This window comes from Catharus ustulatus, chromosome 3 (genome assembly GCF_009819885.2).
Source record: "Catharus ustulatus isolate bCatUst1 chromosome 3, bCatUst1.pri.v2, whole genome shotgun sequence".
In the NCBI taxonomy this organism is placed as follows: Eukaryota; Metazoa; Chordata; class Aves; order Passeriformes; family Turdidae; genus Catharus; species Catharus ustulatus.
This window is the reverse complement of record NC_046223.1, coordinates 71,848,643-71,873,934: the sequence shown is the minus strand read 5'-3', so window position 1 is coordinate 71,873,934 and position 25,292 is coordinate 71,848,643. Positions and strand designations below refer to the sequence as shown.

At 37.6% G+C, this 25,292-nt stretch overlaps 1 protein-coding gene across 2 annotated transcripts in view; it reads right to left on the bottom strand.

The window, feature by feature from the left end:
- LOC116993577 (zinc finger and BTB domain-containing protein 24-like) overlaps positions 1 to 25,013 on the bottom strand; it is a 52,872-nt gene extending 27,859 nt beyond the window's left edge. Inside the window, exons 1-10 of one of the 2 annotated variants that reach the window (XM_033054361.2) lie at positions 24,935 to 25,013; positions 22,306 to 22,454; positions 22,002 to 22,072; positions 11,781 to 11,987; positions 10,687 to 10,844; positions 9,564 to 9,776; positions 8,766 to 9,020; positions 5,089 to 5,207; positions 3,623 to 3,842; positions 2,777 to 2,839 (exon numbers count right to left, since the gene is read on the bottom strand). In XM_033054361.2, the coding sequence (XP_032910252.1) occupies positions 2,777 to 2,839; positions 3,623 to 3,842; positions 5,089 to 5,207; positions 8,766 to 9,020; positions 9,564 to 9,776; positions 10,687 to 10,844; positions 11,781 to 11,987; positions 22,002 to 22,072; positions 22,306 to 22,454; positions 24,935 to 24,937 (1,458 nt within the window). In that variant the 5' untranslated portion in view covers positions 24,938 to 25,013. Of the gene's footprint in view, positions 1 to 2,776; positions 2,840 to 3,622; positions 3,843 to 5,088; positions 5,208 to 8,765; positions 9,021 to 9,563; positions 9,777 to 10,686; positions 10,845 to 11,780; positions 11,988 to 12,746; positions 12,813 to 14,731; positions 14,832 to 22,001; positions 22,073 to 22,305; positions 22,455 to 24,934 lie in introns of those variants that run through there. The other variant, XM_033054362.2, reaches the window with a different exon arrangement.
- Between the last annotated feature and the right edge of the window lie 279 nt (positions 25,014 to 25,292).

Below are 25,292 nucleotides of genomic sequence, written 5' to 3'. Positions count from 1 at the left end.
GAGGAAGTGTACGCCAGCCGAGAACCGGAGCAGCTATCGGTGGACCGCAGGCGGTCGAGTAGGGATCCGGCCGGATCGATGGAAGGGGTGAGTCAGATTCTCATCCAGTTAGCTCGAGACGGAAAGCTTTCAGTGAAAGCGAAAGATATACAAGGGTGTCTCGAGTGGCTCCTGAAAGATGGAGCGATAACCCATCCGCGGGATATTTTTGGCCCGGAAGGATGGGGGGCATGCACGCAAGCGCTGGCGGAGCATGCGATGGTTACCAAATCAGCCAAACATCTGAAAGTGTGGGGCACAATCTTGCAGTTGCTGAAGCGGGGTATGGAGGAAAAGGAGACTATGTGGGCGGCACGCAAGGCACTGGGGTTGGACTGCCAAGGTCGCCTCCCGTTCACTGAGGAACAGGAAACGCAAGTAGAAAAAGGCGAATTAGAAATAGAAACAAGAGAGGAAGGCTCGGACCATGAGGTCCGAACAGCACAAGAGGAAAAAAAGGAAGGAAAGCAAGTGGAGGAGAGAATGGTTGCGAAAGTGTGTATGGCTTGTGGGATTGTGAATGCAATATCTGAAGGGTCGTGTCTGGGATGCATGAAGAAAGCGTATCCGGTAACTGGAAAGAGGTTGAACCCTCCGCAGTACCCCTGGGACGATTTGCGGGAGGCAGAGCGTAAAGCACGGTCCACGCAGCCCGCTCCCTCGCCAGCTCCGTTGCCATCTGCACCACCACAGTTTGTGGACCCAGAGGAATGGTTGCCTGGGCTAGCAATGAAAGCCCCGGAGGATCCGTTGGAGATGGCAGCAGAAATAGCCAGTCCGGAAGCTGGACGAGGAGCAGATAGGCAAAGATGGCGCGAGAGGGAAGTGCTGCGCCCAGGAAAGGGGAACCAGTGGCGGGCCCCTGATAAGCATCCTGACATTGCAGAGGAGGTCGAGGAGCTCTCCGAGCAGCTTGCGGCTGCGTGGGGGACGGAAGAGGGGGGAGACGCGGCAGCGGTCGGAAGCCGGAAACCGGGCCGGAAGCCTGATCGGCTTGGGGGGACCTCTCGGGCCGGGAAGGCGCAAGTCAATGACCACAAAGTGCAGATGAACCTGCAGCAGTTACAGCAATTAGTTAATGAAATAACTGCAGAGGTAGAAAAGCAAAAGCGTCTGCTTCGAACCCGGTCTCCTGTACCACCCTCCCAAACAGAACCATCCGGGATAAAATTCACTGATTGGCGACTTATAGCAGATGAGTGCATATTGGGGGGTCTGACTTTGCGACCCATTGCTACCGCTTATCCTGTAAGGGCAGTAGCCGGGGGGGGAGTGGAATGGGTGGCCCTAGAGCCCAAAGCCGTACAGCACCTCGCGGCTACCATAGAGGCTAAAGGATTGGGCCATCCCCTTACATTGACATTGTTAGATAGCATTCATGCTGGGGGGCTTTTGCCATAGGACTTACGCAATCTGGGAAAAATGGTGCTGAAGCCCACTGCCTTTCTGATGTGGAAGGACAGTTGGATTCAGCGACTAAGAGAGGAACTAACCCACGCGTGCAGATCGATATTTCCACAGGTACCGAAGTAGTGAAAGAAGCAGACGACCAGCAGAATGACGTATGAAGAAGTACAGTGGATCATCGGCGGTGGCTACTTGTTGTCTGTATTGTACTAGTTATGGTGAATATTGCCTTGCCGAGAAGACAAGGTGCTGCTATGTAGATACTAATGCCTGGCTATTTACTCACTGCAGAAGAAGTAGTTGCCCTATTCCTACTAGCCTGCATATTAAGCTGTAAGCTGATTAGTTGGTGTATCTCACACCAGCCAAGAAATTGATGCAAGATGGGGTTTAGTCTGTTTGGAAGCTTAAATTTCATTGGAATAATGACCATCGTAGCTATATATGTTCCACCTCAACCCAAGACTAACATTTGGGTCACTATGGCTAATCTTACAAATCAAGAATCTATTTGTCTTGCCCTTTCATCACCTGGTAACCCTTTCTCCACATGTCTTGTAGGTTTGCCGACAGATGTCTAGCCTTGTCCACTCCTGCCGAATTTTGTGTTCTCAATGGCGACGAACCGTATTGTTCAAACAGCGACCGCATCGAGCCAAGTACCGCTTACTGCCTATGACGGCATTTTAAGTCATGGGGAGGGGGAGATGTAGGGATCGGCGCTCGGAAGATCTCGCGTTGTTACGGAAAGCTCGCGATAGGGAAAAAGTGCAAACATAAGCACTAAAAAGTGCAAGGCGAGGCAGCGGTCAGCGAAACACACGTAACCAATCATAGAACATATTACCTTATATGTACCGTCTAAAAATAAGCATAAGCATCGTATAGTATATAAGACTAATGCACTAATAATAAATTGGCTTTTGTTGCATCCACCACGTTGGTGCCTGTGCTTCATTGCCCCTGGGACGGGATGTCCTTGACCGAAGCCCTCCGGTGTTAGAACTCGGTTGCGGAAAGCAACACATTAGTGGGGCTACTCTTATGCCTACAAATTAGATATATTAAACACATTCATAAGTGAAGTTCCTGAATTGAAGCACATATAGAGAATTCTTTTAAAATAGTTTTTAGTCTTCATGAATCCATAGTTTCTAAAGAAATTTAAACATAATATAAAATTAGCTTTAAAGTCAAAGTTTCTCCCAGTCTCTCATAATTTTACTGTTCTACCTTGACCTGAAGTCTGTGACTAAAAACTCTAGAAATTTCCATGGTATCAATGCAAATGCTTCTATTTAAAAACTGTCTTATTAGGTTGTTTTCTTACCTCCTGCTTCTTTTTTTGTTGCTCTGCTAAAAGTTCTTCCCTTCTTCTGGCAATCTTCTCATTCTGTTATTGAAAAAAAAGATGTAAAAAGATTTGATACTTTCTAATAAAAGCTCCCCTCTGAAAATTTGGAATGTAACCTATAATTAACACCTTAGAATTCTGTTCCAGTTGGTTCTAATGTTAAAAAAATACTACCTTGAGTTTGAAATGTTGCTGACAGATATATCTGTCTACTAGGTAAACATGTAAGTACATTTTATAAAAACTAACTTGGCACTTTCTGAGATTGAGATTGGAGGGGAAAAAAAAGACCATGATTCTCATCACACTGAAAATTCAGTAATAGGTTTATTGGTAAACTACTAGAAACCAGAGTTTCTAAATTCATAGCTGGTTTCTTGTGGTGATTTGTAGTCAAGTCAGCCTATGGGAGATGCTGATCACCCCAACAGCACATGCTCAGGGAATCTGGGATGCAACAATACTACAGTGCATGAACTGTCTATTTGATCTTATTATCGCCATATTCTCTCCCTCCATCAACTTGCCTTTTTTCCCAGACTTTCCAGGATTGCCATTTATCTGGCAGCACAGCTACTTTTCTTGGGCTGTGAGATGCCCAAACTCCTGCATGCATTAATTGCATAGAAGAGGAAAGGAGCCCTAAATTATTTTTGGTTTCTATGGTAAGCCTAGGAATGCTGTGGATGTTTAGGGCTGTGTCTCCTGGCTCCAATATCTATTACTCTGTGTGCTCTTCACAGCTTTGGGAGTTTCAGAATCTGTGTTCAGACCTCTCCTGTAGAAACAACAACAAAAAATGCCATAGGGATGAACACTTACCCTTTTTTTTGCTTTTAGTTCCTTCAACTTTTTTTTATATTCCCTTTTTTTACGCCGTCTGTCTTTCCATTTTTTCAGACATGGAGGAAGAAGACGGACAAGAATGTCATCTTCTTCTACTTGAATATAAACTGCAACATCAGGATAGAGTCCTTGTTCCGACAAATATCTGGCTTCATCTACAGTACGAGGGAAGCCATCCAGTATAAAGCCTGTGGACCTAGTTGGAAAATAAGTTATTTATCATTACACACTGTCATTTAAAGTGCAACACAGTGAACATGTAATTATTTTGAAAAAACCCCACAAACCCTCCCATATTAAATGAATATGTTGGGAGTAAAATTTTTAAAATATTTTCAGCTAGTATCTTTTGACAATGTAAAACTGATATTTCACTGTGTATTTTAATTAGTATAATTACAAATTAATTTCTTCTGAGGTTTTAATGTGCAATGCTTCAATATTTTTCAAGAACTTTAAAAAACCCCAAAACTAATTGTGTCCTTAGACTTGCTTGTGTTGACTCTGAAAATAATACTTCTTAGGCACTGGTCTCAAAAACTAGAAGGCGTCTCAAACACTTTTCTGGTAACAACTCTCAAAGAAAGCTTGTGCCTGAAAATTTATGTTTCTTCTGTGGTATAGGATGAGAAATTTGCCACTCAACATGACTTATATTTCTCTTCCTGCAGATGTTAAAAACAAGTTAGTTATACCTGAAAAGCTCTATGGCTTATTGAAGCTCTTAAAATTTCAAATTATTAGTTATGTAAGGATGAATGTTGTATTGATAAGAAGCAAATATTTATACCTATTACTTTAGACTTTAATAGGATAAAATTGGTAAAATAGGTAAAATTGCAGAAAACCACAGAAGCTGGAAGAAGTGGAAGTGGAGGGAAGAACAGGTAGCCCTGGTGTGGAAGAAGAGTACAACATAGTATAGTTTGGTAGTGTAATGTGATGTGATATAATACAATACAATACAATACAATATAATCTAATACAATATAATATTACAACATTATGCATAATGCTGGGTAATTTTTTGCCGTGGTGCATTCTTTTTTCCTAGAACTGATCTCCCTGTTTTTACACTCTGAAGAGAACCACTGTCCCCCATTTATAGTCAGGACAAAAACTATACAAAAATATAAAAGGTTTGTTCTTATATCTATACTGTAAGCCTACAAAAACTACCCAGTTATTTAGGAGACTTAATCCAATTCAGGTGTGCCAAATACTTTTGTCCAACCCTATGTGCAGCATATGAAACATGATATTACTGTCAAAATGTCAATTAAAACAGTACAAGAAAACCAAGACTTACAGATAGGTCATTACTTATAAAAAGTACAAGAACATTGAAATAATTTCTGCAATAGTTATTTACAATGGTGGACACAATGGATTATATACTTCCTAAAATTAATTAAAGAAAGAGAGAATCTAATTACAGTTACCGGAATGGCTCTTTCTTCCACCAGTCAGGAACAATCTTATCAAGGACTTCTGGAGGCAGTTCCATATTATACACTAGATTTGCTTTGATTGCCTCTTCCTCATCAGTTAATTCCACTTCCTTTATGTAAAGAAAATCCACCAAAAATTAAAAAAAAACCCCAAAAATCAAAATCAACCAACTAACCAAACAAAACCAGAAAGCACATATCTACTCGACATGTTTATTGGTTTTTGGCTAAGTAGGGTACTGTCTTCATTTGACTTAAACCAGCAGAAATAAACTAATTTGTCACACTGCATTGTACTATATTATAGATTTTAGGCAATTCCCTAAAATTAGGGCAATTGCTGCTGTATGAGTTTCAATGAAACCTAAAACCAAGCACAACTGTTAAGTATTTAATTATATATATGCTGAGTTCAGAGGAATAGAAACTGAAATGAGCACAGTTTCTCCTAATTGTCTACAAGCAGTTTTCCACTTGGCTATACATGTTCCCATCCTGGAAACCTGCACTACATCAGAATGTTTCTTCACTTTTTGAAAGCAACTATTATATTTGGATGGATGCCAAAATAATATGTTGAAGAAGGATATGTAAGATTATTGGGTATAGGCAGAAGAACAGACACCAGACAGATAGCATTGTTCTACACTATGTACTAGACTGACATTTAACTAGTCATTAGTATTAATGACTGGTCAAATACAGAGTATTCAAATACCAAATAAAACGACTAAATTCTTGTGTAAAACTGTTTTTTTCCAGAATATGGGTTTTTTTATCAGAATATGTATCTCTGTGAGATTGATATAGTTGAGGATGCATTTCTCATAGAATGGCTTCCTGACACAGACTGTGGTAAAAAATAATGAAAAGATGATATATGTTGGTGGTTCTGGATTAGTTTACATAATTCATATATCAAGAATCAAAACATGTCTGATACCAAAAGGCCATATCTGAATAAGAATTTCTATGCCTGACATCTGTTCTGATAATTTAGCCAAAAGAACTTGAGAATATGCTGGAAGTCACAGCTCTAATGCAGTGTGTATGAGTAGTGTTTTCTCTAGTGCCTGACACAGTATATCTATTAAAAGAAGTTTGTATGACAGAAGATGCTTAAGTAGACAAAGAAGTAGCCAGATTTGCAACACAGAGGCATCTTGAAAGATTTGTGTAAAGTGGGAGAAATCATTACAACACATATAAAAATGTATCACTGATATTACCACTGCTAAAAAGAGGTAGGAATCGTGTTTGTATCCAAAAAAAGAAAAGAAAGCTGAGATGTATATTCCAGGTAGAAAAAACAGAACGCCCCACAGAGCAGTGATTTGAAAGACAAGGTTGCCCCCCAGACCTGTCAATGATGTGGCACTAAAACAACCAGGATGATATCTTTTTGCTGAACTCCCCAGACTGCATGGTATATTTTGGTATGCCTTAAGTGGTTTTGCCTTGAACATTATAGCTGACCTTAAGCTTTGACAGATAAACTTCTACTGTCTTGTGCTAAAATGAAGGAGAATGATACAACGGAATTTAATAAAATTAAGGTGGTGGTGGGTCAGTGATAAATAGGATAGTCAGACAGTCCAGTGTTATTCATATTCAGAGAAATGCCTGGGAACTCTACAACCTTGGAAAATATTCTCCAGACTTTTGCACAGGGACTAATGAATGGGTTTCTAAACTGAACTGAAATTGTGTAAGCTGTGCTAAGGTCAAGCCATCAGATGAAGCATTTTACAAGATGTATGAGAAAAAAAACACTGATGTAGAAGATTATTTCCCAGCAGATATAAAGATGACAAGAGAAAAATACTAACAGAAATACCTTGGTGTAAGGCATGTATTGATGCCAAAGAAATAAAAATTGAGTGAGAGTCAACCATAACCATCAGTGCAAGGAACACTTGCCATATTTTTGGCTCTGATAACCAAATTGTAAACTAACTTCTCAAAAGACCCCCCTCTTTGATTTTGATGAAAACCTGGATTTTTGTTCTGACATCCATGATTTTGATCTGTACTCCATTTGTGTTGAAGAATTTGCTTCCAGTATTACCTGCTCTTGTATTATTTCATCAGAACACTACCTTCCAGTCATCAGGGACCTGCTCCACTTCTCAAGACAGTAGAGTGGCCTTGAATGCACCTTTGGCAGCTCTATCAGCACCTGCAAGTGCACCCCATTGACCTGTGTATGTCCAGTTTACATAAATGATCCCAAATTTGATCCTATTCTGGTTTTGAGGAATACTATTTTTTACCCAGGCTTTCCTGTTAGACACAGAGCCCTCTAGACTACAGATGAGACTATACTTGCAAAGACCATGTTTCAGTGTCAGACTTATATTTTCTAGATCTTTTACTGCTGTTGTACTGCATAAATTCTTCTTGCAAGCCTTCAGAGCCCTCACTAGTTTCCGCTTGCATTGGGTGCTCATCTTCCTAATACTGTGCCTGAGTTGTTTCTGCATGCCTCCTCCTCTGCAGCCTGCTGCCTCTCCTGCATGCTTCCTTAAATCCTGTAGTAGGAAGTGTTTGAAGAACTTTGATGACTAGTAACTTGAGGGAACTTGGAAAGTTCAGGAGCACACACTAAAAAAATGTTCTTAAAATGTGATGCAGAAACTTATTTCTTCCTAATCTTTGAGTGTTGGATAAATCCTTATTTCTATTGTGCAAGAGGTTGATTTTCAGTTTTGTTATACACATTTTTGAAAGATTCATATGCATTGAGATTTCTTGACTTAATGAAGGCTTTTATCATATCCACTGCTATCTAAAGAATTCATTTGCATTAAAAATTCGTGGATTTTTTTCTCCCAACAGATCACTGCCCAATAAAAGAAAATATACTCCCTGATAAAAATTTATATAGAAGTTTCTTCTTCAAAGAAATTGAATTCTGTAAGAGATAGGGTTTAGAATGTGTATTTATAAGGATTTTAAGCCAGTAGTCAATCTGATTAAGAACTAATTTTCTGAAAAGTATAATTCATTAATTATTCTGTATCATGAACATACAGCTATTTGAAACTGTCTTTTAGATAAGCTACAAGGCATATTTTATGCTACCCAAGAGTTGTTCTATTCTTCTGGTTTGAAACTGCTGCCAACAGGCAGAGAAACACCAAAATCCAGGTTAAGAGACCTATTGCATTAAAAAAAATACTAGTTTACACTGTTATTATTGCTGAATATTTCTGATATTTTATGAGAGATGATCAGACCAAAGGGTGGGTAGAGGCATTCTATCTGTTTGCTCCAAGAGAGTGCAAAGAGCACAGCTGGGGAACATTTTTAAAGTCCTGTTCAGTTGGAACACATGCACTTGACTGAATCTGCATATTATAAAAACTTAAAGGAAACCATGCCTTCCCACTATTATTCTGACCATGACCTTTTTGTCCCCTCAGTTGGTCATCCATTGGGCATTTAGCATCCATATCTACTATTTAGGAAAACCTGTATATAAATCTTGAAAATGTTTTGAAGAATGTTTGTGATATTTATAGAACATTTTCAAGAACTATAATTTCCAAATTTAATCAAGCATTTAATTTAAAATAATGTTACAATTTTTATGATCTTATAGGAAATTTCTATTCTTGTTTGAAAACAGTTATTTTGTGTATGGATGTATAAAAGATTATTATTACCTGTTTGGTTTTTTCTTTTTCAGTTTCAGTTATGGTCTGGGAGAAGTCTTCCAGTTCCTCTGGTATTTTATAGTCATCTTCATTATCTTCATCAAGAGAGGGCCCAACTTTCCTTTTAGTTTTGGGTAGAATCAATTCCTGTAGATATTCTTCAAATTGAATATGGAAAATGCCTAATTTGTCTGCTATCTGTCGTGCACAAGTACTTTTACCTGCTCCATGAATCCCAAGTAAACACACCCGTAAAGGAGGAGCCTGTAGAAAAAAATGGAATATTCTGTAACATTTTGGAATGTATAGTGCACCCACTCCCTACTGCTTTTCACTTCCAAAATATCATTATACAAAGATCCACCATAAACAGTCATAAACTTTTGTATTTTAATTTTTCCAGACTTTCTGTTGCTGTTATAACTAAATTACCTGCCCTCTTGAAAACCCAAACAAATCTACTGCCCTACTATCAGCAGGTAAAAATGAAACTTCATTAGATAAATCTGGTAAATCTTCTGTTCTTTTACCGTTTTTCAAGTTACAAAAAATCCCCCAATGTGTGTCATTTGTTAAACCATTTTAAGATAATTGTAAGCCTTTATAATCTTCTTTTTTTCTGCTGTATTTGCATCTTTAATTCAATGTGTTAATTCAAGTTTACATTTAAAATCACTTCAAGGACTTGCCTAATGTATTGTTACATAGAAAAAAAAATCAGCCATAGCAAACAAATCTTAATGGGAATGTAAAGTAGTTGTTTTAATCTGCTATTATCTGCTTTAAATAATTTTTTAATATTCTCACTTGTAGTGGTTCACTGTGAGCCACATACTCCTCAGGGTTCTTCAAAAATTTATCTCTGTTCTCAGAAGTTGAAAAGTAATAAATCTTTTCTTTATATTTAGCTGCATGTTCCTGGAGTCCAGGGTAGAGGACAAAGTTCTCTTTCAGACTGACTGGACAAAAGTGTTTTGTGTCTCCCATGTGCCTTTTCTTTTGCTTAATTGTTTCTTCATCCTGAAAATAAGAACATTTTAAAGAACTCTAATTACTTAGATTAGGTTGATCAGGTTAAATAACGCCAAATGCGTTAACTGAGAATTGTATAAGGATGGTATTCTCAAAACAGTTTGTATGCTGAAAATATGTCTATGAAAATACACACATTTAAGATTCTGAGTCAGAAAACAAACTGTCCAAGAGAATTACTGAGAAAATAATTAAATTCAAAATATAATGAATATCATAGTTAGCCATTGAGGACCAAAGTTAGGGTAGAAGTATTTATGATAAAATCTTTTCCTCTTGTGTTCTTGAAACTCATTTTCTGTTTAGATGTAGACCTCTTCAGAAAACACAATGAGAGCTGGTGTTATGAAGTCAGATTACTTATCCAGTAAAGTTAATTTCTAAAAAATCTATTCAATACAGTTCTAGTACAATCTATGGATATCCCGTACTGTTAAAATCTGGGGATGGGAATCTTCCAATATAGGACAAAGATAGAAAACTAGACCTCTAATTTCATTAAAGTGTGTGTGTGAAAATTATCAATAGCTGAAATGGAACAGGACTCTGCATCTTCTGATGTTTACATGATGGCTCATGGAATCATTGTTAGCTGACAGAAATCAAAGTTCACATTTGTTTCTTTAATAAAACCTCTCCTTGCCATCTGGCAAAACTAGATACAGTCATTCTCTCTACTAGCACGGGGATATTTGAGCTTCTTGCTGTAGTAAAACTACTATCAGCCACAACACAGAAATGTAGTGGAAGTGTTCTTGAAACACATGCTAATATTTGTTCTGTAAGAAGGATCAAAAAAATCAGTATCAGGCAAAATCTGACTTCTCTGAGGTTATGTTCAAACTGAAAATACAGGAGTTATAATAAGAGCATAAAGAGATAAAACTGGCATGCTTACTTCTTCCTCTTCTTCCCCTTCCCCTTCTTCTTCTTCTTCTTCTTCTTCACCTTCCTCTTCATCTTCTTCTTCCTCATTTTCCTCTTCAGCAGCCAGATCTTGTGCTTCCTCCTCTAAGTCTTCAACAGATAATTCCCAGCCATAATATTTAAAAGGTTCTGTAAAGGTTAGATCGGTTTTTTTCCGTTTCAATAGTTATCCTTTGGCTATACCAGAATATATTCTCTTTGTCCATAAAAGTAAGCGCATACATGGAAGAAAATAATGCCAACTGCATCTTGCATTTCTTCTACTCACTGGACAAAATGTTCTCCCCAGATGTGGAAATTAATATATTTCCTCCTCCAAAAACAGAAATTCTACAGGTTGTTTTTGGTTGAAATAATTGTCTTTCACAATGGGAACTTGTATTACAAAAGTATTACACAAGCACTTGCAGATAGTACCATTAGTGTTTGCAACAGGTTTTTTCCCCCTTTACTTGTTGGGAAGAATCACCACTCCAATTTCAGTTTATTATAGAGCCAGCACAATAGATGTTTTGGTTAATAAAACGCTTGATTTGTAGTGATAATAGGGAAAACATAGCACTATTTATCCAGTGCTCAAAATTCTGCAAGACCACACAAAAGAAATGTAATTTGCGAAAGAAATATTAATTAAAAAAACTTTATGTAGAATTCAGTCTTGAAATACAGTCTATACAGGTGGTTAGGAGAGATTATTACACATCCTGAAAGTTTCACTAACCCAATGAATATTGTACATTAGTGAACCTTCACCATCTGTCCATTTCTCAAACCAGTATCCTGGCATGTGGAAATGTGCTTTCAGAGTGTTTAGGGAGATATTATGCACCTATTTGCATAGTCTTATTTTATATATATATTTAAAATTTATATATTTGTCCCACTCTCAGATGTCTGAAAGGCTGCTATTGTGCTTTTCAACTGATCCAGAGAACACAGTATGACCCTCTTCATATCAGCAATATCAAACTGAGTATAACCTACTCCCTAATATGCTTATCACATGAGCTATCCAAAATCCCTCTTGATAGTTTAAGTGCCAGTCACATAAACAGTATTACTTACTTTCCATAACCTGCACGGTTTGATTAAGCAGGCTTTCTGGTGTTTGCTCAGCAATCTCTAAAAGAACAACCCGAACTTGAGATGACTCCTTGATTTCTGATTCCACTTTTTTCCAATCCTTCATGAAAAGGTCAATCTTCGCTTTAATTGTTTTCATTTCTTCTGTATCTGGAATACCATCCTCTGCAAACACAGGTTGCATGATTTCTGAAAATCAAATCATGTAAAATGCTCCTCTAAAATGTTTTACAATAAAAAACTATCATTATGCTTTAGGACTATTTTTATATTGCTCAAATATGGTGGCATACTTTTTTAATGCTTATTCCTCCCCATAACTATGAATTATCATATTAGTAGTTTACAAAGACACTTTGTAAACTCCCAGTTTAATTATGTTGATACTCTATACACTGAGGCTTCTCCAGGAAAATAAATGAGGTCAAATTGCTGAACTATATTTGCATATGGTTATTTAAATCAGCACTCAAAATAAATATGACTCTTTCTGCAAAGAAATATAATACAGAATACTTTAATCTAAAAATTATGATTTAATGATGAACAGCTTTTGACATAATAATTAGATAATGTATGACTTCATACAATCATACCTCATGACAGTATAGGAAAAATTTTATTGAAAAAATAAATGAAAATAAAGTTAAAAAATCCTATCATGACTTCCCTCTGTAAATACTGAAACTGGGAAACTCTCAGAGGAAATTCTGGCTTTAATGAAGCCACGTCTGTGTACAATCACTTGTTAAGCAATTAAGAAAGAAAGAATACTTTAATCTCTTAAGAAACATGCAGAAATTTGTAGTGTCTGTTGTTCACGGTCAGTCCCAGCCTGTTTCCTAACTGTTTCATGGAAAGCAGGCAGAAGTTAGAGACTGAAAGGATGCATTAATATAAATAAGAAAGTCAAAGGTACTACACATTGTAAACATGACAAAACCATACCAAATGTGTTGTCATACTCTGTGAGCAAATAAATAAGGGGTTAGTTTCTTCCAGCACAATTTCTCGCTGAAGAAGAGAGATAGAATTAAGAACTTGATGTTGACAGCTGATGTTGAATTAAAAACTTGATATTGACAACAGATATGGAATAAAAAACTTGATATTGACACATTAAAACTGAAATTACTATCCAGTCATACACTGTTAGACCCTGAAAGTCCAGAGACAAAGTCCTATCTCAGCTAGAAGACGATACCCAAGTGCCTATATGACACCATAAAGACCTTGTCACTGGCAGCAGCAATGTGATGTGGTTTTATTCTTGCCAGAAATGAAGAAAAAGTTGTATCAGTGAATGGAATGATTTTCTATTTCACCAAAATTTTCCCCTTCTCTTGTTGTTCCTGTCTTATTTTTAGTTTGAAAGAGTAAGAACAGATTTTGACACAAATAACAACATGCTCAGCCTTTTTCAATGAACTTCTACTGATTTTTTACATAAAAAGGACTATTACTACTGTTCTTCCTTATGTAACTTCCTACATGAACAAAGGAGAGATATTACTGAAAATTAAAAAGTCTTTCGTAATGCCTTTTATGTGAAAAGCTTTCACTACTTTCTCAAAAATACAAAACCTCAAAACATTAAAACCCCAATGCTTTGTGGTAATTTTCTGGCATTAAGAAGGCCAATGTTTGCTCTGTCAAATTGCAACAATGTAACATACATTTTGAGTTTGTCCCACTCTGAAAAATCCGAACAATTTTTCTGGGTTATGAAGGGTTAGATTGCTCCGTTACAATTTTCTTCATTAAGAAAACACATTTCCTCCCAGAACCAAGTATCTCTAAATCTCCCCTTTCGACTGTTAAAGAAATTTGCACATGACACGTTTAATTTTCCAAAATAGAGCCAAAAAGTGTATAATGTAGCTGGATTTCATTGATTAGGTACCAGTAAGGTTTGGCAGGAAACAGATCGAAACTTAATGGTCAGAGTAGAGATGCTGCCCAATTTTTGTGTAACATTCTACCAACTAAAGCATCACCTCAAAAGCAGCTCAAAGTGCCAATATCAGCTTCGATATGCGAGCGCCTTCAGAACGAGGAACGTTTCTAATACACTTTGTTTTGAAATTCCTTCATGGCCCACTATAGTTTGCTACCTGTGCCTATTTCTACAACCCTTTAGTCCATACATGAAATCAGGCACTTTAGAGGTAGCATGGGAGTTTTGGGTACTGCAATGTCTACATCTTCTTAAGGGTCTGTGGCACAATGTGTAGCCTTCTAGAAATATGTAAAATTTCTAAATACTTAGATGCTTTTAATAATTTAATTCTTTTATTTTTGAGGTTGAAACTTTTATTCTCTCAATACCACCATTTATCTTAACTATATACAAGATTAACTGAGGTTTGAAGCAAGTTGGGCTCTCTATAGCAATTTATGTGCAGGCTCAGGGTGTGGAGGGCACTCCCAGGCCTGGCTGTCCTCATCCAGCCCCTGGAGCTCCCCCCACCTGCCCACAGCCCAGGACCCCTTGTCAGCCCTCAGGGCTCAGCCCCTGCTCCAGCAATACCATTGCACAGTCAAGATAAACTGCAAAACTAATAACAAATAAGCATTTTGACAAATTTCTGTGATCTTTTATAACAAGCAATATTTAATGCATCTCCCCCCTGCCTTTTTTTAGATTTGAACAACAAAACTATTAGACCTGACACCTTAGTGGCTAACCTTCCTCTTATCTGATTATTAGTCTAAACATAAGTCAAAGTGCAAAAGGGCATATCATTAAGGAGAAACACCTTGCAGATTTCAAATAGTTTGATCTTGAATTAGAAGTAATGTTTTCCCTTGAAAAGGCTTACAAACACTTGCATTTTACTAAACTAGACATTCATTCTATGTATGTCATTACATATACCCTGCAATGACATTTTTGCCTCTTGCCATGATTCTAAATAGGAACATAAACATACCTTTTTATGCACATTAAAAGATTATGTCCAAATGGTACCATTAATTATGTTGCATTCTGCAGTGATATGTTCCAAATGAGACAGAGATTTAGCCAGATAAAACCTGCTTAAATTTGGGCAGCTCTAATGCAATATGTAATGATGACTCCCTTAAGAACACAGATTTTAAGAAAAGAAGGAAAGGATACATTAATAACTGGGTTACACTAAGTGCTGCTGGCACGTGTTATCCCAGGCACAGTCACACTGCAGAAATCACATGTGCTGCCTTGTGAACCACAGCCCTATTCACAGCAGTAACACACAGAAGATGGGATGACGGCTGTCTGGATCTGGCTTTCAACAGATCATCTTACAGTCCAGCCCTTTAAAAACCTCTGAGTTCTCAGTAGGTCATAACATTTTGAAAATATACAAGCAGAACAAGAGACTTAAATGAATATTTTGCATCATCATCTCATCATTTGAGACATAATATTGAATATGGCAATGAATCCACTTAATAGAGTACAGTAATTTCACGAATACAAGCCGCACCAATTTGACCAAAATTTTGGTGGAAACCCGGAAGTGCGGCCAATATTCCGGGGCGGCTAATACATGAACAAAATTCTAAAAGCTGCCAACACGGAAGTGAGAGCCCGCGGCAGCCCCAAGCCAAGCTGGAGCCCGGCCGGCCCCGGCAGAGGTGGGAAAGCCTGGCAGAGGCGAGGCCAGCAGTGTGGGGGGTGGGCGACAGAGCCTGAGCCAGCAGGGCGGGGCAGGGGGGGCGGCAGAGCCCGGGCCAGCAGGGCAGGGGAGCCCGGGAGAACTGGGGCTAGCAGTGCAGGGGAGCATGGCAGAAGCAGGAAGGCCGGCGGGTGGGGCTGCCTGGCAGCGGGGGAAGCCCAGCAGAATCGGGGCCAGCAGCGTGGGGGAGCCCGGCGGTGCGGGGGCCTGCAGTGCCGGCCAGGGCGAGGAAACGCGGCGGCGGTGCAGACGGGAGGGGGCGGCCGGCGAGCCCGGCGGCGGCGGCGGCAGCCCGCCGGCCGGGCGAGCGAACGTGGCAGCGGGGCAGTGCTGACGGGAGAGGGGGGCCAGCGAGCCCGGCGGCGGCGGCAGCACCACCCGGCCAGCCCCGCCGAGCCGTGGCGCTGAGCTGGGCCACGCGGCCCCGTCGGCAACCATGAGCGGGCCGAGCCTTCCTGGCCCCGCCCCGAGCCAGTAAAGCCCGCTATGCCGCGATCCTGTTACTAATTGGCCAATTTGTGAAAGCTGCGCACGGATTCTCGCGACGAACGAAAGTGCGGCTAATATTTGGGGTGCGGCTTATCTATTGACAAAGACAGCAACATTGTCGAGGCACCGGAAGTGCGGCTTATAATCCGTGCGGCTTGTATTCGTGAAACTACTGTAGTTCAGATGACCTTTATCTCAGATGCACTTACAATTCATGTTACCTCTCCTGATAGGCCATATTTAGCAAAGGATGGACCAGCATGTGTTCCAGCTTTGTTTTGCTACTTTAGATACATAATTCCAGCAGAATATCTCAATCCAGAAGGTTTTGTTGCTTTAGGAAACATATCCAGCATCAATTATTGCATACTTACAGAACTTTTAAATAGATTATCCAGGTCTAAGTGAACTGCAGAAACTTTCCCCTGGAAAGAGGGGAGAAGTAATAAAAGAAAAGAGATTTACATTTCCAGTGAAAAGAGATAGACCAAAAATCAGACAACCCAAACCTTATTTGGTTTTGGTTCAGGTATTTGAACCTTATTATGACAAAAATGTTGCCTCCCTGACATTTAGGTTGTCTCAGGGACCAAGTAAGGTAGCTGTACCTTTGTCATTAGGTATAAATTATAATAACTTTGCTCAGAGAGGTTATTTACGGTGAGAAGATTTTTTTTTTAATTAAAAACATAGTCAAGAAAAATACATGAAAAGACAGCAGTGGTTTAAAAACAAATTCTATATAAATGCAAACAACTTTCTGTTCAAGGAGGTGGCCTTCTACCTAGCAGTATTATTCTTAATTTAATTTCCTTATCACAGTGGTGATAGGAAACAATCTTCCCCAGCCTTAAATCTTAGGCTTTTGTAGGTAATGCCTATATGCCAATCTCTCATATTCTTTTGCTCTGCATCTTCTGTGCTTTTACTGAGCATAGTTACCATAGAGACAAACAATCCTCGAAGGCTTTCTGCCTCCGCATTCACTAAATGAATTGTTGGGGAAAAAGAGCCTTGAATATCTAAGTATCTGTGACTTTTTCTTCCCTTAGTCCATAAACAACATCAAAAGGATGAAAAAGTCATTCTTTTCTCCCCATTGAAACACAGCCAAAGCTGACACAGACACACCAGAAGCCAGCATGCCTTCTTCATTAGAGCTTAACTATCAAAATAAACGGAAAGGCTAATTACATGGTAACAGGGATACTTTCATTTCTTGGAACTGTTCTGTATTTCATTATGAATATATTTTCAGTTGTCTTTTTAAAATAGACTGTAGTTTGTTTATACAGACTTCTCATTTCTTAGTTATAAATACACTGCCAAATAATCTTCAGCATGTTACAGTGAAATGTACTCAGTAAACAAACTTATATTGTATATACTGATTTTTTTTATTTGGAAAGACAACTTTGGCTTACAGAAAAAGTCGATTCTTTCTAGTGCATAAAAACATGTATATTTAATAACTTTCTATCAAAATAAAATGGTTTATATTTTATTTATTTCTGGTTTGTTCTTTAAAATATTCTAAAAATTCTAGCAGATAAAAGCTAAAATATATATTTTAAAAACTAAAGCAGACCATCTCCATTAAAGATGAGTTGCCTTCAAAGGGCTTTGTGAGAGGAAGCTGTTCCAAGGTTTCATATATCTTTTCATTAGCTTATGGTTCTATTTCATTTGCAAGACTGATACTGGATAGGGTCAAGGAGGACAGATGGACAGACATTAAGTGAAGTAAATTAAGACAATGTCCTTTCTCTTACTATGTTTAGAAAGTGACAAGAGCTTTCAGAAAGACCGATAGCTCTAATCATAGGCTTTTGTTCTTTTTTCTGCAAAACACTGCATAGTTGTTCACCAATATTCTTTAGTCTTTATTTATCTGAATGAGAGACTAAAAAGAACTTAAGAACTGAAGGTATTTGCAATTTAATTGAGGAAGCTGTTCTTAACTTTTCTGTTTTTCAAATTTTGAAATTTCTCTGCCTAAAATGCTGGGATTACAAGTATTAAAATGCAATTATCACATCTGATTTATGAAGGACGGCAGAAAGTGGCTTTGAAGATCATGCAGCTTTGCTCCAAGACTGAACAAACTGTGAAGGTAATATCACAAGAGCCTACTTTGAAGTTTGCAGTACAAGTGATTCGGAATCTCTCATCTCCAGTTTAATAAACTGTCCTTGTCCAAACTCTCTCACTGAAAAGATTCCAGTTAAAGGTAGGGGAAAACACAAATCAGGATGCAAGTCAGGCAAGAAAAACAAAGGAAATACATTTAGAGGCTGTAGGACTGAGCACACATCATCTGCCTGCTAAATGTTAAAATTACAATTGATTCCAAAAAACATTTATCTTCAAAGACTAAACAGGAAATGCACTGACATGAACAGCTTTAATTCTTTTTTGCTGTTGTTTCAAATATCTTACTGCATTTAACATGACGATAAAAATAAAACAGCAAGAACATAGAATAAAAGCCTAAGAGAAGGGTATTGATTCAACTGTCCATCTGTAATGAGATAGGAGATCAATATTAAAGAGTTGAGATGTAATATTAAAGAGTTTATAACTAATACTGGTCTTAACAGCTGTGAAAGCACAAGCATGAGAGGTGACATCTGGAATTATCAGCCCAGCTACTGATTTATTTTTGCCAAGAACTTCTGCTCAAATAGCAAGAGCAGCACAGACACACCAGCCTGAGCTACTGAGGCATAAGCATGTGTGCTCCAGTTGAGTTTGCTATAGAAAGGAAGCAATCTCTGGCAGAAATGTGGCAGAAAAAGAATATGCCAAATATTACTTTGGGAAGATTGGAATTAACCCAAAGATCTGCTTGAAGCTGAGAACTCCTCTACAATAGCTGAAATATAGTCTCATGAATTGATACAGCTGTCTCCTAGTATAAATACAATGATGCTAATGCAAAGCTTCTGCAAAAATGCTTAAATAAAGTAAGAAATTTCTGAAAAAAAACCCCTCAGAATAATTATGTCAAAGGACATGAAAAAAATATATGAGGCTATAATTTTCAGCTAGACATTACAAGCAAGAGTTACCACATAAATTGATTTCTATCATTAGCAGACATTTCAGCACTGAACTTAGCTTCTTAACTCACTTAAATACATTTGTTAGATTTATGTGAAGTCTCCTTCTTCAGTTACTTTTACTCTCATTAAGACACATGTAAGTACCTTGTTCATTACTGGAACCATTTTTTCCTTTTAGACACAGACATTATAAGCTTGAATATGATCAGTGCAGAAGCAGTCCCAGATTCCACTGACATTAAAAAAATCTATTAGAATAGTTCAGAATAGAATAGAACTGTTTCACTTGGAAGGGACCTACAATGATCATCTACTGCTCATCAACTGAGCAACTCATGGTTGACCAAAAGTTAAAGCATGTTATTAGTGACATTTCCTAAATGTTTCTTAAATGCTGTCAGGCTTGGGGCATCAATCACATCTCTAGGAATCCTGTTCTGGTGTTTGACCACATTCTTGGTAAAGAAACACTTCCTGATGCCCAATCAAAGCTTCTCCAGGTGCAGCTTTGAGCCACTCCCATAGGATACCATGTATGAGAGACCAAAAGAGTATGATTTGGGCTCAGGAGTATTTTTCTGAGCTGTAATTTTTATGTTATAACTGCTATATATTATAAAAAGCCAACAAACTGTGAACAAGTGAACTGTGAATATTCATTTATATTGGTGTAAAGTCAGGTCACATGGGAGAAAAGCTGCAGTCAATGTGCTGATGGCACTACATGTGAAATAAAATAAAGTCAGACTAAGAGCAGCATGACTCAAGTGTTTTGGTGAGTCAGTGTTTGATTATTGAAAGAAAATGTAGGTGTAGGAAAACATGATTTTCTCTGAACGAGGACTTAACACATCTTGAGACGATGACATTATTGCTTCTATAATTAATAAATGTTTTGATGTACTCAGATCAAAATTAGTTAGATATTCAAAACTACCATAAACTTTGTTATTTGAGATGCAGACGACGAAGTATCTTTGTAGAAGCCTTTTTATTTAATACTATAGGATTCATTCACTTCGGAGAAGAGCTATAGGTTTTACTAGGAACAATAGAAAGTTAGAATGTGGATTTTTTTTAAAGCTTACATGCAATTTAAAGAACCCTAGAAAGCTACAGTATTTTTTCACAGAGTAGATGAAATGTTACCTCATTACAAATTAAAAGCATACTATCTTATTCAGTCTGTCTTATATCACCTTTACAACTTAGGCCTTGTTATATATAAGTAAAATAAATGCTAGGTAAGGAAAGAAAATGTATGTGAGACATACTGGTAATACAGAATTTAAGCTCAGCCATAGCAATTTTTTATAGAAATCAGTATGTTATGTTTGAAAGACAGTAATAGCACTCTAGACCCTTAAAAAAAAAAGAAAGTGGGAATACAAGCACTTCATTTTTTAATTTAATCTCCAGGCCTTGGGTGATAATTTAGGCCATGAATGGGAAATCTTGAGACCACATAGTAGAGAAAGAAAATATTCTTTCTTTTATAAAGTCCCCAGCCTACTTCTTACCATAGAGACAAATATTCATCCATGGTAATTCGTTGTGACAGCAGATCCAAATCAGACAGAAACATTTTTCTAAGAAACTAGGCAATGATTAAAGAAGGCAAATAGGAAAGTAAAACCCTGCAGCCTTTTGGGCAATTAAGGTTCAAACCATTGAAACTAACTGGAACTAACTCTAAACCTCAATCCAACTGACAGAGTCTGAGGTGCAAAAATCCAGCCTATTTGTGACAGCTGATCTGCTGCCAAAATCTCACTCCTCACAGATAATTCACTTCTGCCTAGGACAATTATATTTTCTCTGCTGGAAACTAAGTATAACACAATTCTGATACAACAGTAGGACCTTTACAGGAAACAAAAAAAACATGTGGTTCTGTCAATATAGAAAGCAACAAAGTAAGAACAACTTTACCCAGAATGCTTTATTAATGCTGTTACCAGATGGGAAACCCCATGTAACACATGGAATTCCATTATATTTTATGGTGTTAAGTTACATTGTTAAAGACTAATTGCCATAAGCACATAGGAGGGGAGAAACAATGACAGGTAGATGAAGCCCCAAAACTTAATCACAACAAATATAACCTTGAATTGACACCCCTCAGGGCCATTAGAAGATGATCATGAAGGCACTCTCTGGGTGTGAAACCTGTTGAGATGGGTCAGCCCCAGAAGCTCTGGCTGAGGTGTATTACTGCCTACAGGGCATGAGATTCATTAAGGGATGTCTTGGGAAAAGCAGTTTGGGATTGTGGGAGATTTAGAATATTAAGAAGCTTTTCTGAAGAGGACCAAAGGTGAGGAGAAGGAAGGATCAAAGTGGATTGGAGAGGAACTAGCACGGATAATAGAGTAAGAAGAGGATGAAAGGGGAAATGGGAATATATGCTCAGACTCATTGCATGGTCCTAGGGACACGGAGCTGCAGCAGCTTCACCTCTACTGGGCTTCTGAATTCAGCATTTCATAATGTATGCTGCTATCAGATTGAGCAATTGCTAATGCATGTTAAGAGAGCCACTGCTGAACTGATTTCCATTCCCTTTTCATTAATTCAGGCTGAACTTACAAGAGGTAGATGAGAAAATCAGACGATTTTGTGATTTTCTCATTAACTGTTGACTAACTTCCAGCAGCGTGTTGTAACTTTTAAAGAGTTACAGATTTTTTACGAGTGGTTTTGAGACAGTTAATAAACCATTTAGAAAAGTTACTAGAAGAGATACAGTCCCATCCTTTGGATTTATTGAAAACTGCAACAGTGCTGGCTGATTTAATGGAAACAATCTCTATTCTGTAACATCTATGAGGAATGACACAAAGAAATGAGTGCCCTCATCAGTGAAGACAGTAACAAAAAGTTATTTTTCTAGATGCTAAATGTATAAAGGAAATCAAAACTGGAAAATCGAACCACTAAATGATTGAAACACATAATTAGATCAGAATTCAAATGATACACACTGTCACCTTTCTCCTCAGCAGCAGCTGGAGACTGATCTTCCTCTGATGTCAGTGTTTCTTCCATTCCTTCTCTGTAAATAAAAGTTTATTTAAGACCTTTACAAATATTACCAAAGCAAGTTGGAGATATATTAAATGTAAAGATATGGAAATACAATTTGGGGTGTAAAAAAACCCCAAACATATTTTATTATCCAAAATGTTATTGATTCATTGTATTAAAAGGTTGGACTAATGGAAGGCTAATGGAGGCTAGAATTTTCTTGCTCTCATTATACACATTCAGGTATTTAGAATATTTTACCTTGCATCATCTTCTTTCCTTTCTAATGCTTCATCAGTTGGTCTTTCCAAAACCTTAGAATTACTTTCATTCCTACTTGCTAGGTATGCTCTGCGTAGTATACAGGCTCCTGCAGCACAATTACATGACTTTAATGCATCTGTATAAAACTGAAATCATTGGGTTAGGAATACCATTTATTAAGTTATTGATAACTTTCTTTTAAAGTTAACAAAAAAGCATATATACCACTGAAATGTTATCACACTGTTGATTTCTACAGTTTTAGAGCTTTTTTTTAATTTAAAGCACCTAAAAAACTGAATCTGGGATAATGGAAGGTTATAAAAGCTATAAAAAGGGAGACAGAACTGAAATTATTTATCTTATACTTATCTATATCTTGTGTTACTCTGACATTTATTTTATTTAAAGCATACAAAGAAAGCCATGAAAAAACAAATGAAAAACATTCAAATAAAAATACAAACAATGTACATACCTCTACAACTACAGCTGGTCAGCAGACATGAAGAATATGCTGTTCCTACTAGGAACTCTACTGATTTATATATGGCTGTGTGGCTGAAACCCATTTTCATCAGCGGACTTATGAGAGTTTAGACTAGGTCAGGGAACAGCTTACAATGTAATGTCTCACATGCTTTGAAAATGTCAACTTCACAACTGCATGATTACTTAAATGACAGAAAGGAATCAAGTAGAGAGTCAACACAATTGTGCAAATAAAAATAATAAAGTGAAACAGCTAAATTCAAGGAAATGTATCCATAAGCAAAAAGCTACATTTTCTAGCCAAATTTTTATACTAACAGGAGTATAAAATAGGTTGTTCAGATTACAGCAAGTAATTCAGAGCTAGGTTTTGAGAATTAGTGGAAATGGCAGAGAGGTGTATACTGCAGGAAGGAAGCACATAATAGGAAGGCTCTAGAGAGGCCTTAATTTGAAAGCCTCTGCAATGAATTCCCAAATTCTTTCCTTCACAAAATAAATAAAAAAAAAAAATAGGAGAAGTTACTGACCAGTTTTCAACATGGTTATCATGAAGAATTATGTGTTTCCAAAATGTCAGATCTAGATTAAAACCTTACAGGGAAGATGAGACAACCTTTTCTTCTATCCAGCTAATTCACTAATTTGACAAATTCTGAGAAGTGAAGAGAAATTTAATGTAATTCTGAAAGAATGTCTCCCACCTCAGTGCTCTCCCTGCAGTACACTCTAGAGATAGAACCCTGATGTTTATTACTTAGCACACAGTATTGACATATGCCAGCTACAAGAAGAAGATGGTTTTTGTGGTTATATGAAAGGACAATGCACTCTGTCCCAGAAACCAGGTTCATTAACATTTCAGTAAGCTTGGAATGGCTGGGAAGCAAAGATGAGGCATGAAAATGCAATTTGCCCCTAGGTTCTTTCCGAAAGTGTCTGGGATGAAGTCTTGAATGACAGTTTCTGCAAATATGATTTTCTGACAAACACTGGATCTAGAACTTTCTCACAGAAATGTTCAGCCAGTATTTAGTCTGTGTATGAGCTCTGGCCACACTGAAACACTTTTAGTTACAAAATTTCAGTTACAAATCTATGTAACTAAGTAGTTTAGGTACAATTCCTGAGTTGTGAGGATGATTTGCTGATCAGTTGACATATTTCTGAAAAGTTTGGGGCTTTTGAAATAAGGAATCTGTTCTGACTAAACTGTGTAACTTTGATTTTATCAGTTTGACTTTTTATATTGAGGGACAAGGGTTTGAAAAGATCTCTGGACTGATTCCAATGCTGGGCATCTACTGAATTTTCTTGAACTATATGTGAATCGATCCATCGTGCCTTTCTTCAATGGAAGCTTCTGCCACTGAAAGACCTTTTGATAATGTACAGGTAATGATCAAACATTGCCAAAGGTCAATTAAACTTGTGGTGTGGTATGAATCAAGCAGATACAATCCATGAAGACATGATCTGACAAACTTTTAACACTACAGGACTGTGTTCAGTTAGAGATGCCTGGTGCCAACCTTCCTTTTGGCTTGAAAGAATGAAGTAAAAATCCCTTACTCTGAATTCATGGATACTAAGCTATTGCATCCATCTGGGTAGGAAGCTACTAGGGTTTTTTGGATCCAAGAATGGAGAACAGGATACACCTGCTTACAAGTATTTCCTCCCTTGCCTTTTCTCTCAAGCTGAGAAATTTCCTACCTCTAACCTGATTTTGCAAATGGGAAAACCAAAGCAGAGAAATTTGACCAACAGCCACATCACAAGGTGGTGGCCAGCCAGCCAGCCAAATACAAAAATCTAGACACTAGAAGAGTCTACTGGTATTTCCTGCTGGTTGTAAATAGGAGAAAATTGAAAACTGATTAAAAATAGGAGGAATCTTCTTTAGTGTTATAGCAAAGCATTCCTGTTTTAAATTCTGTGCAATTCCCTTACTCTAAATTGTAAGAAACGGTCGTACTCTTGTTGATTCACAGGATTATTCCTTCTCTAGACCCCTGAAGCTTTATAAATGGGACATAACCTCTAGTTTTTCTCATAAGTATGTTTTATATACAAATATCAACGCAGAAAAAAAAAAGAAAACATAAAGCTGCATTAGGATTCATTTACTAACCATCTTTTTGTGTATCCTTCAGACAGACAACAGTGTCAGGTAGAAGTCCCTTCTCTGATAAAGCTGACCAGTGGTCTTCTGACAGAGGGTAGTTATCCACCACCCACCCTCCTGTTTTTGAAGCACCAGGAAACCTGTCTTTGTTCGCCTGCATAAGCTGTTAGAAAATGTCACATTCAGGAATATAAAGAGACTTAAGTCAGCTGTACAAAAAAGACTACACAATACAAAATTACTTTCTAAATGTTATGATTTTTCCTTATTGTCATTTCAGTAAAAAGTAAGACACTTATAACTTTATCTATCCGAATGAAATAAAAGACATTTTAAATGAGAAGAGACTAATGTAATAGTGATA